General features: G+C 50.3%; 1 protein-coding gene across 1 annotated transcript in view; it reads right to left on the reverse strand.

Moving 5' to 3' along the window:
• Positions 1-20,184, reverse strand: part of COL4A1 (collagen type IV alpha 1 chain) — a 136,422-nt gene that overhangs the window by 19,360 nt on the left and 96,878 nt on the right. Inside the window, exons 21-36 of the mRNA XM_055335740.1 lie at positions 19,831-19,995; positions 17,416-17,511; positions 15,278-15,361; positions 14,724-14,794; positions 10,651-10,842; positions 9,914-10,082; positions 6,951-7,043; positions 6,758-6,862; positions 4,889-4,986; positions 3,790-3,940; positions 3,229-3,342; positions 2,409-2,576; positions 2,231-2,320; positions 1,251-1,403; positions 1,000-1,098; positions 802-891 (exon numbers count right to left, since the gene is read on the reverse strand). Coding sequence (XP_055191715.1) covers positions 802-891; positions 1,000-1,098; positions 1,251-1,403; positions 2,231-2,320; positions 2,409-2,576; positions 3,229-3,342; positions 3,790-3,940; positions 4,889-4,986; positions 6,758-6,862; positions 6,951-7,043; positions 9,914-10,082; positions 10,651-10,842; positions 14,724-14,794; positions 15,278-15,361; positions 17,416-17,511; positions 19,831-19,995 — 1,938 coding nt within the window. The remainder of the gene's footprint in view (positions 1-801; positions 892-999; positions 1,099-1,250; positions 1,404-2,230; positions 2,321-2,408; positions 2,577-3,228; positions 3,343-3,789; positions 3,941-4,888; positions 4,987-6,757; positions 6,863-6,950; positions 7,044-9,913; positions 10,083-10,650; positions 10,843-14,723; positions 14,795-15,277; positions 15,362-17,415; positions 17,512-19,830; positions 19,996-20,184) is intronic.

The raw sequence follows: 20,184 nt of genomic DNA on the forward strand, positions 1-20,184 counted from the left end.
GAGAGAAGAAATATATTAACCCCTTAGCATATTTATTTTCGCAGCAATATGACAAAGGGCTTTTACATTCTTTATTCTACAATTGTAGCCCACTATCCAGAAGAATCTGAGGGGTTGTGAGGCAGGCCACCAAGAGTAAATGCATACCTGGTTTCATTATGTTATGTTGTTACCCAGACCCATTTACAAACAGGTGTAAACAGCAAGCCTGATGTTTCTATGTCAAATGGGAATGACCAGATGCCTCTTAAAGGCATAGGGAGGGCCAGCAAGGCTGGCTCCCCCCTTGGCTATCCCTTCCCACCCAGTTCTGAGAGGCACTAGCCCCGGACCCACTCGAGGCCAGCACTCTCCACCTCTCACCAGCCTCCTGATGGGAGCAAACGCTGCTGGCAGAGCTGGGGCCAGTTCAGGTTTGGGGCAGAGGAGCCCAGAGATTCTTCTGGGCTGATACCAAAGGGTGCTAGCAGCTGGCCCACACGTGGGGAACCAGACTGCACTGGGGAGATTGTGGCCAGGTGGACAGTCACTTGGAGGTAATCGAAGGTGACGGTAGGCAGCCCATGTTCTATTTTATTGAATTGTGATTTTTTTTTTTAAGCAATGGTCACTCTGTCAGCCAAGTGCCACTGATCCCAAAGCAGGAGAACACAGAGAACTGAAGATGTGCATTTGTGTAAAAGACACATGTGCCAGGATTATCCCCTCAGGGCAATACTCATCACCCTACACACCTATCTCAAGCAGCATAGGCACATTCTTTTCTTCAGAAAGAAGATACCTTATCTAAATCTGACATACCAGGTAGGCCCATTCCACCAACTGATCCTTTGGGCCCAGGAAGTCCAGGAGCACCCGGGGTTCCGCCAATGCCTGGGTCACCTTTAGGTCCTAGGAAAACAGAGAAATACCCACCAGGTTAAGGCCTATGGAAAGTGCTGACTGACACTTCCTTAGCATGAGCTCCTACTGTGGAGTGAACCTGAACTTCACTCGTACCTGGCTGCCCGGGATGCCCTGCCTGGCCATCCTTTCCAGGCACTCCTGGGGTTCCAGGATCTCCCCGGGATCCTTTATCACCAGTTGGTCCAATTTGTCCTGCATATCACAGAAAAAAGTCATAATGAGCCACGTGTGCTTTAAATGCAAACTGTGGCAGAAACATAGGTTGGTTTGCTATCATCAGTGGAGAGCTGGTGGTCAGACCTGTATTTCCAGCCCCACTGCCACTGGACCCTCTGGCCACTTACCTTTCTCTCCTTGGTCTCCCTTCTGACCCTTCATGCTGCCCATGTCCACTATGTCCATGGAGCCAGGCTTGCCGGGCAGACCCACGTCACCTTTGTCCCCCTTGAAGCCAGGGTCTCCCCTGGGTCCCGAGGAGCCTGGGAAGCCGTGGTCTCCTGCAGAGGAAAGAGAGGACACCGCTGAAACTGGCCAGGGGTCTTGGAGGCAGTGACAGGTGTGGCGCTCCTGCCTGGGAGAAGTCACTGCTGAGGGAGGAATGAGGAGCTCATAGCCTGTCCAAAAAGCAGCACAAAGGCATCACATGGCCGGTGTCTAAGCTACCCAGAAGAATCTGGCCCGGGGCAAACGACCAGGAAAAACATTTTTCGGTATTCATTATTTGCTGATAACTATAAAATATATGTGACTCTGCTTATCATCAGTTTAAATCTTTTACACTTACCCTGTTTCCTAAGGACTTTTATTATGCTTGTTCACGGCTCCCCTCAAGTCTATACAAAATCATCAAAATGGGAATTTCCTTGTTCTACTAACAAAATGACTATTTTTATATCTCACAAAGTCAATTTGTTAAAAAACTTATTTTTGGACCAATTTTAAATAAAAGGTAAGGAATAAAAATTAAGACTTCTAAATTTGCCCAGTTTGCTAATTTGATTCTAAGGACTCAGTTTCTATGACCTCATACAACTGAAGATCCCACCAATTCTAAAAAACAAAACAAAAACCCCTCAAGTGTGCCAATAAGGAGCACCTGAAAGCCTGCCTTCTCTCTGGTTTTGCAGAGCACAGCCCCTGCCCACATGTGCACCGTTCACCATGAGTTCCCAGTGGAGGAGGGGGTCTTCCCAACCCTTGCCTGACCTTCTGGACATCTTTCCTCTGTCTCTTGCAATGAAATATGACCTACACCCATTTAGGAATTTCCAAGAGACATGGAGACACAGACATAAGATGGGCTCCTCTGGAGTGCACTCCCTACCTTTTTCTCCTGGCAATCCTGGCAGGCCTGCTGGTCCTGGAGAGCCAGGCTGCCCTGGGGTCCCCATGACGCCCATCTCTCCCTTGGGACCTGTGGCCAGATGGAAGGAGTGTAAACACTGATTGCAGATGCTATGGGTCCATGGACAGACAGGGGCAGGAGTGCACAAATCATTTACCTGGAAACCCTGGAACTCCCGGTGTGCCCTGCTGTCCAGGAAGACCAGGGAGCCCCGACTGTCCTGTCAGGCCAGGCAGCCCTTGGGACCCTTTATCTCCTTTGGGGCCCGGCATGTCCAGGCCTGGAAATCCGGGGAAGCCCTTCTCTCCTTTCACTCCAGGAGGGCCTGAGGTGAGCAAAGAGCAAGCACAGTTAGCAGGATCTGTGGGGAGCTCTGCGGGGCACTCTTCTGGGCTTAGCTGGAGCTTTCTGAGGGCCATATGAGTGTGCATACCCATGCTGGGGGCCAAGGGGCTCCCAATGTCCCGGGTAGCAGCGTTGGAAGCCAAGGTCTGGGTCTGAGACCATGCCCTCCTTTCTGACATCAGCGGGGAGCAGTCACCCCTGCTAGCACCCCCAGGCCTCTCTGCAGCATTCGCTCGAAACACTAGCTGCCTTTCATCCGTGTTCAGGGATCGTCTTGTCAGCCCACCAGCACTGACTTAGCTCCAGGACTAGTCACTAAAGGCAGCTCCTAGCCATGCACCAACTAGTTTACACATTATCTACAACTTACTAACCCCCCACGGAAAGGTAAGATGGAGACGCCAGTCATCTTAAAGGAGATAAAACTGTCACTAAATAAGGGGAGGCTCTCTGGCACATGAACCAAGCCCAGTGGGAGGAAAAGACACTCACAACTCTTCCTTTAAGTGAACAATCAGACTTGTTGTCACAAAGTGCCTCTTATTCACGAGGGGGCACTAATCCTGAGCCAATCCCTTCCCCTCTGTGAGCATGCCCTGGGGAGGAATAATTCTGGAAGGATGTCCCATCACCTGAGGACCCTGGTGGTCCCTGTCCTCCAGGGGGGCCCATTGCTCCAGGGGGGCCGATTCCAGGAACTCCCGGAGCTCCTTTGGGACCTTGTAATCCAGGTGGTCCTGGGTCACCTGAATGGGAAGAAATTGTCAATAAACTGCACACAGATCACAGCATGTTTCATAGCACGGGCTACCCACCCACATAATAAACCACAACACAAGACCATAAGCTCTAGCCTTTTGCGATTTCCATCATTCATTCAACAGACATTGGCAGAGCACCTAATAGGTGCTCCGCAGACACCAAATACACAGGCCCAGCCCCTGCCGCCATCTAGGTTTGTTTGTAAGAAGTCACCTTGGGGCACTCAGGTGGCTCTTCGGTTGAGCATCCAACTCTGGATTTCAGCTCAGGTCATGATCTCAGGGTTGTAAGACACAGAGTCTGCTTGAAAGCCCCATTCTCTCACTGCCCTTCCCCTTGCTCAAGCTTGTGCATGCTCTTTCCCTCTCTCTCTTGCTTGCTCACTCTAAATAAGTAAATAAATAAAATCTTAAAAAAAAAAAGGAAGTTACCTCTGATTCCCTGAAGGCCTGGGGGGCCAATAGCACCATGCTCTCCTGGAACGCCTGGTCCTCCAATGTTCCCCTTTTCCCCGGGTGTGCCAGGAATGCCAGGAAGACCAGGTAATCCTTTGAGTCCTGGCAGACCAATTCCTGGCTCTCCCTGGAAATTCCCAAAGCACAGAGAAGCCAACTCACCAGCATGTTTCATGATCTCATCAAGTCAAGGGCGTAAGTGCAGATGGTTAATAAGAACACATGTGCCCCTGCCCAAACCACACAGCCTCTACCTGCCTGTGTGCACACCTGCTCCATCCCAACAGTCTCTACCTGCCCGTGTGCACACCAGCTCCATCCCCACAGCCTCTACCTACCCTCCTAATAGAAAGGGAACAGGCCAGGCTAGCTCTTTCATTGGCAAGGTGAAACTACTACCCTTTCCCCTATTTCACATGAAGCCTTCCAGCAATTTCACTTCCCTTCCTTATAATCAGAAGAGGAAGAGATGTAACCCTTGATCAGCTACACATGCCGAGCAGAATTTTCAAGTATCAGCAAAAGGCAGGGGATGTTTGAGGCAAGGAGAGTCCCGAAGTCATGCTAGCCCATGGGTCTCCAATCAAGGCCATATTTTTTCCTGGGTGACATTCGGTAATGCCCAGAGATAGTTTTGGTTGTCACAGCTGGGGGTGAATGCAGGGTGTTCCTCTGGTGTCTGTGGTAGAGGCCACGGGGGAGGTGGCTAAAGACCCCACGATGTCCAAGGCAGCCCCCCAACAAAGAATTACTGGACCAGAATGTCAGTAAAACTAGACCGTCCTGGATGGCTCTCCCACAGCCTTCTCCTGCCACTCCCAGTAAGACACACACTGTACCCCGAGAGGCGGCACACACATAGGCAAGCACGAACTCCTAAAGCCAGAAGAAATGATTCTCCCACGAACACCAACTACCACGCACCATGCACTTCCTTCTTTTCTATCCTGTGCTATTTCTTTAATAAACAAAGCACGCAGGTGCAATGTATCCCGATATTAATAAACCACAATCTATGTGTCTAATTCATAACAAGGATAAAGGAACAGCAATCCAGACAATACTCAGTACCCACCTTTTGGCCAGGCACACCTGGGTTGCCAGGTAAGCCATTAAATCCTGGGCGACCTGGACTCCCAGGAGGCCCCACGTCTCCAGGTAAGCCATCAACACCTGTATTGAAGAGTAAAAAAAGTCATTGATGTACTAATGCTATTCCCCACTTTCTTCACTTCCTTCATTCTTGCTCAGACGCCCCTGAACCGACTAGACTGGCCAACAACACGGAACCCTATTGAGGTGGTTCTAAGAGGAACATGAGGTCACCCTGGCCATTGAAGGAGCCACCTGCACCAGCTGGGGCAGCCTGGGTGCCACGGCCCTCATGCGGCACCAGCCATCCTTCCCATCTCTCTCCCGCCTGTCCCCTCTTCCTTTCCTTCCTCTCAGTTTCTCCTCCTATCCCACCTCCCGAACAAATCAAAGACCACCACAGCATGTGCAGCCTAGGGTGGCACTCACACTCTGCAGCTGCATGTGTGGCCATGGTTGGGGCAGCACAACCACCTTGTTCGAGAGCCCCACCCAGATCCACGGGAGCAGACCCGCATTTTCACGTGACGTCTTGGGATTCCCAGAAATGCTCCAGTTTGAATAGCACTGCTATAGACCATGGGTCCTTGAACGTGGCCACACCACAATGGATGTGCATGGTGCATTTAGTGATAGTCTGGGCCCCAACCCTACAGGGCCTGATGGGCTAATAGCTCCCCCATGGCTCTACTGTGCATGAAGTTTCCCCTGTAGGATGTGCAGGTCCATGGACCACAGTGATTTGCAAGTGTGACCAGGTGCAAACCCGATCCACATGCTGTGGGGCTGTGGAACGAGGGTCTTGACAGAGTGGACCTAACCGCCCACCAGCATCCACACTGCCAACCCACTTTGTGCAAGTGGGCAGCCAGCCTCCAATTAGGAGACCTTACCCGCTAACCTCTCCCTCTCGCGACAGCGGTGTGCCGCTCCCAGGAAAGCAGGTAGGGCTTGGGAACAGGCAAAAGGCCTGGCACTATCCCCGGGAACCTGGAGGGTCGCTGAGGGCCTTCTGCTGTGTAAGCCCGACGGAAGTGGCCATGAGTGTATGTGTGGGCGTGACGCAGTGCCCAGAGGAGTGTGAAGCCTACAGCCCAGCCGGCAGGTGTGACAAGCTAGGAGAGCTCTTTCCACTGGGTTTGCTCACATGGCCAGTAAGACTGGGGTCAGGACACCGGCCCAAATAGGAACGAGATGTTTCTTACTGTGCACAGCGCCTGCTCAGCCCTGGACCGAGGTCTGAGACGGCAAGTCTATGTCTGGGCCCACCCACAGTATTGACAGACCCACAACCCAGGAAAGCAACAGAAACGGCGAAACTGTCCTTCTTACTGTCTTACTGTTTCCAAAAAGAAGTTGTGGTTCTAACACATCAGTGCCCCACGTGGATCCAGGCTCTGTGGTGTGGGGACCTTCTCCCCTGAGAGCAAAGCCCCCTCCCCATGGTCCCCAGCTCCCCACCCTCTGATCCAAATCCAACCTGGCACAGCTCCGGCTGCTCTGTGCATCCCCTGCACCAAGGAGGAGGCCCAGGTCCCCCCGCTGGTGGCTGCAGGTCCTATGGTCACAACCCGCCGCCAGGCAACCCACGCCACTGGGAGGCGCTGCTTCCCCCACCAGTTCAGTAACTGAATTCATTGTCCTCTGGACTTTGGCAAGCTCCCCTGAAGGGCAAGTTGCTAACTGGTGTGCTCATATCCATGCCTCCCTCCTCTCCCCTAGAATTTCCACGACAGTGAACAGAACGGCCACCAGCCAGGGACCGGATGCTACGGTGGGGCCTGAGTGGGCTGTGGGCACAGCAGTGGCCCCGTCCCAGGCCCCGCCCCAGGGGCTTGTCCTGCAGGCTTACCTTTGGGGCCGGGAGGCCCTGGAAATCCGATTCCCGGCTGGCCGATAGTTCCCTTCTCTCCCGGGAGGCCCGGCCTTCCTGGGGTTCCAGGAAAACCTCGGTCACCTGTCGTGAGCAAGACCGACAGGCAGTGTGAGAAAAACCTGTGAATGTTCCAAGTGTACCTCCGGGCAAAAGAGAACGCTAAAAGTACCTTGCGGCCCTTGGAATCCTGGGGATCCTGGAAGTCCCTGTGCTCCAGGGGGACCAGGTAGGGGCACAACTTTTCCTGCTTCACCCTTGGGACCTGGGGGAAGAGCAAAGACACCATATGAGAGCCTGCATCCTGTCCTCAGTGAGGACTCCATGTGAGAGAGCCTGCAAACCGTCCGTCCTGAGCAAGGACACAGCAAGAGGGCCTGCATCCTGTCCTGAGTAGGGCATGCAACAGAGCCTGCATCGTGTCCCTAACACACTATGTACCTGCAAAGCAGCCCCATCTGCATGTCTCCACTTCCTGCTTCTACCTTTCTAGAATCCTTTCACAGAGAGCTCTTCCTCTTTTCCCCAAAATTTATATCCACAAGGACCTAGATGTTTGACACTTGTATTCCCTAAGAGTCCAACAAAAGAGTCACAAAAAACCGGAAAATCTATAATAATAACAAGAGATGAGATGACCCCAGGTAATTTCTTAATTAGCCTGTCTCAAAAAAGTCAAAACACTTTTACTGTTCTCTCTCAATTTATCAGACAAGGCCAATTCTAAGTTGCTTTGAGGCAGACCTAAATCATGTTCATCTGGTGGCAAATTATCTTCAGGATGTGCTAAGTGGGTGACTCAGCATGATCTGCAAGCACGCAGCTGGGCGGCTGTGTGCCATGTGGAGTGGCAGGGGCAGGAGGTCCAGCCCAGCCCTGGGCACTTGTCCCTGGGAGATCCACTGGGGGTCAAGATTTAGCTGATAGGAGAGGACCACAGGGGTCACCTCCAAGACCTGTGCATGGACTCTTCACACACCCTATATGGATGCAAGACACGTGGAGCCTCCCAGGAAAAGCCAACACATTCTTTAGCTATAGACTCAGAGAAATGTCAACCGACTGACCCCAACAGATAGTTGCTATCAGTTCCAGTCTGGGAACAAGCCTTTAATGTCACCAGAGTAAACAGGACTCTGGCAGATCAAAGAAGACAAGGTTTCTCATCCCATAGATGCCTAGGTCTGGATGGCCAAGCAGGCTGCAGAATGCAAACAGCTGACCAACAGTGTGTTAGCACCTCCATCAGGGACCTTCCTCCTCCCCTTCCTGCTAGGATGCATCTGTGCCCCAGTTGGCTTTTCCAATGGTAGTTTCTGGCCAAGAAGGGTCTGATGCTTTTTTATAGCTCTGCAAGTTTTCAGATTCAAAGAACACCTGAGAGGCTGATTTTGGAGTCAGGCTCTCGCTCTGGGGAAAGAGATCTGAGGTCCCTTTTACAAGACTAGGGTGTTCCAAGGTCAAACCCAGGATTTCTCAGCCCCCAAGAGGGTCACAGAAGTAACATTTCTGAGATCCTTGCTAAACCCAGAACAATTACCAAGGGAGACATAACTGGGTGTTTGGTATTCATTAACCACACAATGAGAATGACAATGAGAAATATGTTAGGGTGCTAGGCTTGCACACCCAACAGACAGGCCAACATGCCCTGCGCTGGTGGACATGTTGAATTTTACACTATGACATAATGAGAAAGAGTTGCCAGTGGGATAGGACCTGATAAAACTCAGACTGGCTGGGTATATGGCTTGTGACAGAAGTGGCACATAGGTGAGCATGAAGGCTATACAGTCGTCTCCCCTTATAAACAGTTTTACTTTGTGTGTCTGGTTCCCCGCCATCAACCACAGCGTGGAATCAGATGACGCGGCTCAGAATCTGTACAGTAACCTGACGCTGCATACGTGCCCATGTCATTCACTTCGCATTACCTCGCCACTAGGGCACACTGTCACGTCCCCTCATCATAAGAAAAGGGGTGAACGCAGGACAGGAAGGGATGTTGAGAGACAGAGAGACATGCACACTATGTTCATTATGCTGCGTGGTCATCAGTGCTCTATCTCAGTCCTGGTCATCTCTTCCTGGGCCTAACTTAATATTAAACTTCGTCACAGGTGTGTACGTGCAGCAGAAACATAGCGTGTGTGGGTTCAGTACTATCCCAGGTTCAGGTCCCCAGAAGGGCCCTAGAACGTGTCCCCCCAAACACAGGGGGGCACTTGTCATCTAATTCCTCCTCCAGAGTCCTCGTGGGTGCTTTGGTCATGCAGCTACTTAGTTACTACTTAGTACTACGCTGTTCAAGCTTTCCTTACCTTGAATCACCCAAAGCCCTTGAAGCCCTTAATTCATTTTTACAACTAGGATATTTCTTAATACTGGAATCTTCCCTCCTTCCCTGTGCCCACGCCCTTCCCAGCCTGTGTCAGCCTGGGATGCTCTAGGTGACAGGACAGCTCCCAGGAGCCTGCCATGTGCCTAGCCTGGGGTCACCCCTTTACTGCCTCTGTCCCCATAACATACAGGGCATGAGGGTGGGCTGAGTGTGTCGGCCTTGCTCCACAAGGCTCCTCCAAGCCCCAGACAGTGAGCACCAGGAGGGCAGGCCCACACCTGTCTGGCCACCGAAGCCTCTCCAGTCAGTGTAGCGCTTGGCACACACACCCACGTGAGACACAGTGTGCAAGTGGCTGAAACCAGCACAGCATCCAACAGCAATGGTGAGGAGGAAACCACTCAGAATCAGTCAACAGGCACCCACCCATCAGGAGAGATATGAGACTACCTGGCTTGGAGCATACAGAAGCCCAAATGGACAGTTCGCCAGGGAGATACAGAGCATAGGTAAAGAGAAAAAAAAAAAAAAAAAAAAAAAAACAGGCTCGTGTTCGTATCCCTTCCTCGGAAAAGCCCAACTTGACCTGGAAGTACTGTACACTTATCATAAGAAAAGGCATCTATAAATTCAAATGCTTTACAGCCAGGGTCTACAATTACTTGGCTCATTTTCTACGTGAGTGAACAAGGTACAGTATGGCTATAGTAGGGTGGATCTGCCCACCTCCTTGAAGAAGTGACACCAGACTCCCATCCCCAGAGCTCTGTGTACCTGAGGTCCTCAGGCCTCACCTGGCTGGCCTGGGGACCCAGGGATCCCCGGAAAACCTGCTTGTCCTTTGTCACCAACGGGGCCAATGGGGCCAAACCCTGGAGGCCCAGGGGGGCCGATGTCACCGCGACTACCGGGGAATCCAACTCCCCCAGGGGGTCCACGCTCTCCTTTCAATCCTACTGAACCCTGACAAGCAGAGAGAAAAAGACACGTTATCAGCAGACATACCAATGCATGTTCATCTCACATTCTTCCACCATCTGTAGTAAATAAGTATCAGAGTTTAACTGGCTTATGGTGTTTATTGACTTCTACTCTCCTACAAAGGTCAACTGGCAGTTAATAAATAACACCAGCATTCCTGTCTAAGCTGGGCAGGCACCCTCCCTCCCCACACATGGACACACTTCAAAGACTGCAGCATTTGGATCTGGAACTGTCTTTTCAAGTATAACTTGCATGCCCCTAACTTGAAACATCACTATCTGACATCCAAACACCCAACATACAGACGCCTTTCTGATGGCCCAAAATGCGTCAGAGACACCCGTGCACTGCCCCCACACTGTTCCCATCAACAGCATCAACGCCAACGTCTGCAGACTTAAGTGTCTCCGAGAACCACTGAACCAGCTCATGTGTCATAATCACCATCCAAGTGAAAATATATAGATAACAATTCAAATAATCCATTTCTTCATTCTTTGCAGATCCGCTCATAAAGTGCATGTTTCCAGTGTGGAAATAAACATACCGGGGAGCCTTTGGGGCCTGGCAGCCCCGGATGGCCATCTCTCCCAGGAGACCCTGCTCTGCCTGGCATCCCAGGCTGTCCTGGAAAGCCCGGGTCTCCCTTGTCTCCTTTGAGTCGGGCGTCGAAGTAAATCTCGCCAGGCTCTCCCTTGGCTCCTGGCTGGCCCATCAGCCCCGGTACACCCTGCGGACCCTACAAGCACAAAGAGGAAGATGTCAGTCCACAAAATGAGCCGGCATGCTTGTTACATAGCCAACAATGATATTAAGAAGCCACCTCCTTGAAAAATGGCAATATGTTTAATCTTACATATTTTCTATAAGCAAGCCAATAGTTCTGTGATAAAGCCATGATCTGACCTCTCACTTCTGTTTCTCTTAAAAACACCTAAAAAAGGGTCTTTACTAGGTATTGCAAACAGAGACTAGGCTAGGGCACCGGGCACCCAGCCTGGGTAACTTGCATGTCCCTTACAACTGTTGATGTTCAAAAGAACATTCGAGAAAGTGTTGGAAGCTGCAGAGTGTGTGACTTGTTGAGCCCAGGAACTAGAGAAAGGACTTTCGGATGCAGATGGGTGAAGCATCCAAGGGCAGGATGGTAAGAGAGGAAAGTCTGGGGAGTGAGCCCCAGCCAGCTCCATCCCCGCTGTTTTGAGGAGTCAGCAGAATAGAACGGACTTTCCCAGGAGACACACCCTAGCACATTTTTCAGTTCCTGGAAAGTTAAATCTTCAAGGAACGCCCACACCCACAGATGGTCTCTCTTCCAGCCACTCTGAGAATTGGGGTTCACAAGGTTTCAAGTAATTGTCTCAAGTACTTGTTCCCTTCGGCCTAAGAAAGAAATTTCTCAGCCTCCCTGCTGACTTGGCAGGATTCAGACTCTTGAACAATTCATTTAATTTGAATTCTTTCTCACACACTCCCTCTGCAACGGCTCTTGGATGCATTCGAGTCACATGTGCACACGCACTTCTGTGTGGGTGTGCAACACAGAGAGGAAGGAGCTGGCGACAAGGGACAGACCAAAACTCACACAATCTTTGGATTTTAGAGTGGGCAGGATTTATCATGAGCCCACTGTGTGTCACAGCCCCTGGCCCACCACTCCTGACTCTGAACTCAGCTGTGCCAGCAAAATATTGAAAGCACCACCTGGCAGGTGAGGAAGCAGACACTCAAAGAACCTTGGTGAGGGTCATGGAAAATTCATTATTTAATTAAAATTTAGTTGTGGTGGGCGCCTGGGTGGCTCAGTGGGTTATGTGTCTTTGCCTTTATCTCAGGTCATGATCTCGGGGTCTGAGATTGAGCCCCAACTCTGCTCCCTGTTCAGCAGGGAGTCTGCTTCTCTCTCTCTCTGCTTCTGCGCTCTCTCGGTCTCCCTCAAATAAATAAAATCTTTTTTTTTTTTTAAAAAAAAAAGGTATTGTCATATTTTGTAGCTTTTAATTATGGAGGTAAAATCCCAGCTAAACATAGACCTCTCTGCGAAGTCTTCCTGATGGGTGTCTTGGGTTTCTACAGGACAGTGTATGGTCCACATCACAGGAAACTCTTCTGTTTTCTTAACAATATCTGTTTGCATGTCCCTCTCTGTCCACCAGTCTTTCAGGGGGTTGAGGGTCAGCCTAAGGCCTTTTAAGTCTGCGTCCTTTGTGTCTGCAGTTAGGGAGGTGCTGGTTGAAGTAGGAGTTGAACTGGCAATTTCACCATAAAAAATACACACCAATATAAGAAATTATAACCAATGTATATTTTTCTCAACCTGGAAGGATCAGTGTTACTTTATGGTGATTATTCATAGCCTAGAAATACAGTTTTCCAGGACTGTGAGCATACAGCGAGGAAATATAGTTTTTTTAAAGATTTTATTTATTCATGAGAGACGGGGCTGGGGGCAGAGGCAGGGGTAGAAGCAGACTCCCCACTGAGCAGGGAGCCTAACGCAGGACTCGATCCCAGGACCCTGGGATCATGACCTGAGCAGAAGGCAGATGCTTACCAACTGAGTCACCCAGGCCTCCCAGAAATATAATTTTTTATCTTAATAATGGTGACCTTGATGGCTATTACTCAAGGAAGAAATCTAGATTTTTTTTTGGGGGGGGAAGGTGACATTTTGACCCTAGGACATCTCCTGTGGCTTCTCTGCCACAGAACATCTTCATCTTATGCAATTCAAAGGTCTTTGGATCTACATCTCTTGACATAAATGATGAGGAATCAAACGCTGCCTTGAACACTTCACCGTGGCTCCATAAATTGGAGGAGATCCAATGACGACGTGATCTGCTTCTATAAAGTGCTGCCACTGTGGGGTGTCACAGTGCCTTTCAACTTGTTCCGACAGCCCTAAAACCCGCTCAGGTCCCTGTCAGGAGCCAGCCTCTTCTGCCTGTCTTTCCCAAAATCCAACCCTCGGCCTTCAAAAGGACATGTCACAGAAATGCTATCTAATTCAAATAGGAAATCAGAGCATTTATCTCTTCTCATCATCTACTTTCCAGGATGCTCCACTGGTTCGCAGGCACCTCTTGTAGCCCCAGCCTCATTCGAAATGAGAGGGTCCCAATTTGTGAGCTAGTTACAGCCTCAAATATGACAAAAATTACACTACCTCCTCAATTAAAGTATTTACCCAAAAAAACAGTTTTTAGAAACCTTGGCCATCTGCCGAGAAAGGAGCTCCTGATGGGGAAGGCAGGGTGTTAGAAGTTATGTAGCACCTTTGCTTTATTTTCTTTTTCATCAGGACTTTTCCCTCTTTTCCCATTTTTATAAGGTGTGGGGCTGGGGGGCTGGTATCTGGATGGGGTTTCAGGCAGAGTCGAGGCAGGAAGTCTCCAGGAAGGCCAAGTAGATAAAGACCATGTCCAGAGGTTAAAAGCATCCTCTTCTGCTTCTTCAAAGCTCTTCTGTCTTTGATCCCCACCAGAGTCAGGGCTTCCCAGTTATGTGAACTTCTCATTTATTTGGAACTGTTTTAAACAATTGCGACTTGTAACTTAGCTCCCCAGGCACCAGAAAGGTTCTGGAAGCAGAATCCCAAGATCTAACTTCAAAAGGAGGAGGTGATTGCTCAATCCCAGCTGCTCTGCTGCCATTTCAACTCACTTCTGCCCTGACCCGCTTTTATAGATGCTGCCAGTAATAGTTTAAAAAATTGCAAATGTTAAAGGGCTACAACTAAAAAGAATAATGTGAAAGATTTGACTTTCATTCTGTGACAGAAGAAGAAAGAAAGGCAAAAGGGAAAGCAGTAATGAAAGAGTCTCTCATGAATAAATAAAATCTTAAAAAAAAAAGTGCAGAAACTCATTGAGGCTTAGAGCTTAGAAGAACAAAGAAAATACAAGAACCAGGCCCTAAGGTTCATGCACTTTAGAGACAGAGCTGATTATGGGCAGTAAAATGCCCTTCAGTGGCTGGGATCATGGCAATTCTCTTCTATTCAATGGTTTCTTTTTTAAACAAACTAGGAAAGTTAAGGAGCTGATTTTCATTTAACTTAAAGGTTTCACGTCAATGTGAGAGAGATTAGTTAATTTACAGATTTGGAAAAGCATCTTCACAATAGATATTGGTGATAGGAATTTTCAAAATACGCGTCTGTGAGAGAAGAATAAAAAAATGTTGAATTCCTCCAAGAAAACAGGCCTGTGTTCCTCCATCTCCCCACAGAAAATGCTGGCGCTGAACTTACTAACATGGTTGTAAGTTACGGGCGTGATGCGCAATGAAGCAGAGCTGCTTACAGGTGGCACCGTTTGTTTCAAGAGCCCCCAGAGCCCCAGCGGGAAGGTGACAGACACATAGCTGCACCTGGACACAGGTACAGGGCAGGTGAGGAGAGAGGCAACTGAGATGTGCCTTCTGTACTCAACAGTCCTGCTCATCCTTGGGTGAGGGACACAGGGAGTAATTCTCGACTGCTCCACAAAGCCATACTGAACTTGTGCCCAAACCATACAGCAGAAGTTGTATTTGCCAAAGCAACAATATGCGCCGTTCTTAGTCGGTGTGTAGGTAACTTCTAGTAAGCACCCAAACTCAGACAGGTTTACTCACAGGCAATCCTTCCAGACCATCTCTGCCGGGCAAGCCTCTGTCACCCTTGGCCCCTGGCTGCCCCGGGAAACCTTTTGGAAGACAAGGAGATGCAGCACATCACAGATGAGACACGTCCTCAAACGCCCCAAACTGTAATTTTCAAGATTCAAGGGCGCGGAGATCTTCACACAAGTGGACGATGTCTGAGGAACCTCCACAGAGTAAGTGGGCCTCAGAGGGGGAGCAGGGGCCCCAGGCTCAGACAAGCACCACTCAAGCAACTGCTGATGAGCCCCCCCCCCCATGGGTACACATACCCAGGGACCACTTCAACCACACACATCCCCTTCACTTTGTTTGAGGGAACTGTACACTATTGTCCTTTTACTAAGAAATCTTCATGGTGCTAATTTTTAAGTCTGCTTGATGATTTTCCACAAAGTGGACAAAATCCTGGAAGTATGACTTAAAATCCTCATTATTAGGCTTTAGTTTTGAATGTAGAAACTGAGGTCCCTCGTGGCACAACATTCGTTTCACTGTGAGGGTCCCGTTCAGCTCTGGGGTCTTACCTATCTCTCCCGGGGGGCCCTGTGGCCCAGGGGGCCCCCGAAGTCCTGCCATGTCACAGATGAGGCAGCTGTCTCCTTTCTGACCTACAAAGGGAACACAGGGGTACACATATGTGCACATGACCATTAGCGTCCACAGTGGCTGAACACAGTGAGAACAAGCTGCCATTAACCGTGTTGACATGCGCCCTGGCGCCCCTGCTAGCCGGCCGTGTGCACTTGTCCCGGGGCACACCCTTTGCCCACCGCACCCCCCCAAACACCACACACCCACAGGTCCTGCAGGTACCCTCGGAACCTCCGCCCTGCAAAAGGATGGGAACCACCTCACCAAAAAGTGGCCTGGAAATGCAGCTTGCCCAACCACCTGGAAAGCTCTGATCACTCTAGTTTTATCTTTGTCTCTAAAACACCCCACAGCTTTTCTCCTAGATTGAGCATTTTTCAGCAAACTGCACACAGAAGCCCTGGCCCTCACACCTGGGTTACAGGCTGAGGGGTGACCCATGGGAGTGAGAAGTCAGGAGAGCAGGAACACACCCCTGCCCTGATCCTGAGGATGGAGAGGAAGAGAGGCTGTAGCATAGAACTCAGGGGAGGAAATTCCGACTGGGGAAATTGTCACATCTCACATCTCGATTTTCAAGCTAAGCTACAAGGCCATGTAGTGTCTCAGATAAACCTGTGTCCTGAGCCTTAAAATGCCTGCCTTCTAGGTACACACCAGGCCTAAGTCAGAGCGCCCCGCACAAGGAGCAACCCTGGCCCGGCAGGCACACCTCAGCCCCAGGCCCTGGTCCTGCACACTACCCACCCCCCACTCCCGTGGGATGGAGACAGTGCAGGTCAGCTGGCAGCCAGCTGAGTACTGGGCCCCACGGATTTGCTCGTGGGGAGATGCCCCACCGACCAAGGACTGGGCAGGCTGGCAGTTCTATGGCAGGATGGACGTCTCAAAGGCCCCGTGTCATTAAGTGAGACGGCCCATCTCAGGGAGCACTGAGCAGCTGGTAACTGGAAGGATTCATTAAAAACCAAGTATGTGGGACGCCTGGGTGGCTCAGCGGTTGAGCATCTGCCTTCAGCCTAGAGTATGATCCTGGTCCTGGGATCGAGTCCCACATCGGGCTTCCCACGAAGAGTCTGCTTCTCCCTCTGCCTGTGTCTCTGCCTCTCTCTGTGTCTCTCATGAATAAATAAATAAAATTAAAACAACAACAACAACAACAAGTATGGGTTGGTTTTTACCAACACTGAATGCTCAGTGGCACTCCCTGACAACTCCTGAGACCACTTTCACTGGGGCCTCTGAAATTTAGAGTTCTGAGGTGTTAGCTGCAGCTGTTTTCATGTAGGTTTGTGCTATAGACTTTGGAAAAGGAAGAATCCTTTGCAATCCAAAGCCAGCAATGGTGCCCAGTGGGGTTGGTTTTGGGGGCAGTCTCCTGGTCACTCTACTCTGTGGCTGTTAAGAGACACACCAATAAGGGGCTGTCCAAGGTGTATGACATGCTCAGATAGGACCCCTGACGTGGTGAGAACCCGCTGTTGCACAACAATGAGGAGAGGAGGATGTGTCCTGGGTTGGTGTCAGAGCAAACACGGAAAAACAGTCATGATAATGCTGAAGCCGAAGGGGCAAGTGGCCGGCCCCAGGGCAGCTGATCTGTTCACACTGATTATTGGAACAGAACTTGGAGAGATGGTGAGTGTTCCAGCACACATCTGTGATTTGGCTCGAAAGAAAGATGTTTACCCTTTGAATGTGGTACTCTCAAACTCTGAACCCAAAGGTCACACTAAGATATCAGTCTGAGGGATTAATCTGCTGGCCGTGTAGACAGTCAAGAACATTAACATGACAAGGCCACAGCTCCCTGTTGCCTCCCAGGTGGCGGCTAGCTCTCTGTCCTTCTCTCATTCCCCTTCTCTCTCCTCTTCCTCTCCTCCTCTCTTTCTCTCTCCATTTCCCCCCACCTTGGAAGCCCAACAATAGGACATCCCAGCAGCTGTAAGGAGACACATCCTAGGAATGGACTTGGACAAGGTTCCAAGAAGAAAGACCACACTCCTGCCCACCCACAGGCAGAAATACACACCACCCCCCAACCACCCTTGGCACAGTCAGCATCTCTCACCTTTTTCTCCGACTTCGCCCGTCAGCCCTGGCTGCCCTGGATTTCCGGGGGGACCCTGATCCCCTGGTGGTCCAGGCTGGCATTCCACAATGCCGTCTGAAATGGATTTTTAAAAGTGACAGGATCATTCTCACCAAACCAAAGCAGACTTGCACGCTCTCTTATTCAATCTCTACTGTAAAACAAACTGCTTTCAGGGGATTTGCTAAGTGCTAGAACCCCAGCTCTAGCTTGCTTTAAAACAGTCCTAGAATGTTAACTTGGAGAGAGGACCCACACAGCACCCATCCGGCCATGTGCCACCCCGAGTTGTCCCTGCTGAAACACCTGCATGACCACCCTAAAGCACAGGTCAGCTCATGAGCCCTGTTTTGGATCTTCCTTCATTTCCATCTTGCCAAGTACACACCACCACCCTTATTTTACCAATTAAATAACTAGGCCAAAAAATGTAAGCCATACACACATGAAGTCAAAGCTGAGACCCAAAGAACTTTATTCCTTTTTCTTCTCCTAAGCAAACTTAGAGCAAAGTCATTGTTATTTTGGAGATGCAGACTGCCTGTGGGGACACACCTCTCATGGTTCTGACTCAACTCTGAGCACCATGGAGGTAAAGCAGCACAAAAATGAACTGCGGTAATGCAAACACCATCTGTTGTGGGTTCTGGTAGAAAAAGTAGGGTTTCATAGCTCAGACACACACAGTGAGGGAGCTCCTATTCCCTTTTCCAGTATCTCTGAAGAGAAATGATGCAGTGAACAATTTAACCTACAGCTCCTGCCCAGATGTTCTTGTCCTGACAGTGGCCCAGATGCTGTGCGTGAGCTGTGTCCCAGCAGGACAGACAGAGGGCCAGCCAAGGGGCCATGCCCAGCCCTGAATGCCGCCGGCACCCACGCTCTGCCCCTGCGCCCTCCCTCTGACGTGATGCAGCGGCTGCAATCTATCTTCCCAGCCCCCTGCCCAGCTCTCTCTGCGTCACCAGGTACCAGAGAGGCAAGAATGGTGGCTTCTCTCTCTCGAAAAGAATGCCAGATGTAAGGCGCAAACCTTCTTCTTTGATGACTTTGCTCTAAGCCCAGAGGAGAAAGTGAGTTTCAAGTGTTTACAAACTGAAGGCCGAGGGAGAGACTATTCATGCTGTGTTTGTGGGTGTGTGGCTCATGTTTTCCCAAGAGCCCCTGGAGGTCAAGTGCAGGTGGTCAGGAGGTCTACAATGGCAATCGCTTCACTACTTGAGCTTCACTCCCCACATTTCACAGAACCGTGAGAAAAGGGGAGGACATCGCTGGGAAGTCATGGATGATCCACCACCATCAGAAACTCGACAAAGGAAATTCATGCTGGGGGCGCCTGGGTGGCTCAGTGGATGAGCATCTGCCTTCAGCTTAGGTCATGATCTCAGGGTCCTGGCATCAAGTCCTGCATGGGGCTCCCTGCTCAGGGGGAGCCTGCTTCTCCCTCCTTCTGCCCTTCCCCTCCCTCATGCTCTCTCTGTCTCTCAAATGAATAAATTTAAAAAAAAATCTTTAAAAAAGTAAAAAGAAAAGAAAATTCATGCTGATCCTGTGCCAGTGAAGCTTCAACCCTGGAATGCACTGCTCCCTCCAGTCTGCACCTGGCCCCTGTATGGAGCCTCATCCATGACAACTCCCTTTCTTAATGATGTGTTTTAATTCTAGCAAATAGACTGCCCAGTACTCGCCACAGATGGACCCCCTTCTGTCAGCCCCACAGAAGACGAGGGTCTCCGGTGTTCAGAGGGCACACCCTGCTTATGACACAGCAGGATCTCCCTTGAAAACCTAAGCCTATTCCCACTGGAATTAACTCATCTGAGATTCACTCACATTTTGCACTGACCTTACTTTGGGACCACAGGACCCTGGGAACTGGAGCAAGAGTTTAATATGCTGTGCTTGGCCATGGTGGTGGGCAGGCCAGGCCCATCTCCATCGCACAGTACCCTCATCTCTGAATTCAGTCATCCGTCTGTCACCACATAGACCGTCCCCTGCAGCCCCTTCGTTCATGTGTGTGTGTATGTGTGTGTCTGTGTGTCTGTGTCCCGGCACTAGTTTGTGTCTCCAGATGAATAAGAGCATGTTGTGTTTTCAATAAGAACATACAACTTGACTGCCTTGCTCCTTCACTTTGATGCCAGGAGACTCAGAGCTGTTTATCATAGTTCTCATTCCTTTCACCACTTCTATTGTTTTTATTTTTACTATTCCTTTCTGCAGCATGACTCATTTTGCAAAGATACCTCAGTGGGATAACTCACAAGTCCTCGGACACCTGGTCTTCTGTGGCACACAAACTCTGGAATGCCCTCCCCACCCCCTGTGAGCTCTGCCCCGACACCTGCCCTACACGGGACACCACATGCAATGGTCCCAGGGAGAACTTACTCGTGTGGCCTGGCTGTCCAGGGGGCCCGGGAGGCCCAGGGGGGCCTGGGAGTCCATCCCGTCCGCTTGGTCCTGGCAATGATACACCTGGAAACCCCTGGTCACCTTTCTCTCCTCTCTCACCAGGGAAGCCAGGAGCACCAGCCTGTCCTGGAACTGGGAAGCCTGAAACCAAAATTGAACCTCATGGATGTAACCACAGCACAAGTTCCACATCTGCAGCGCAAACTAACCTTCTTAACTGTTCCAAGTGAAATGACCAGTGACTGTCCCTGGAAGAAAGACTGCTCTACAGAAGGAAAAACAGGCTTCTCACCCCATAAAGGATGGCAGTCAAACACCTCCTACAAGTTA

Source organism: Nyctereutes procyonoides, unplaced genomic scaffold (genome assembly GCF_905146905.1).
Source record: "Nyctereutes procyonoides isolate TBG_1078 unplaced genomic scaffold, NYPRO_anot_genome, whole genome shotgun sequence".
Lineage (NCBI taxonomy): Eukaryota > Metazoa > Chordata > Mammalia > Carnivora > Canidae > Nyctereutes > Nyctereutes procyonoides.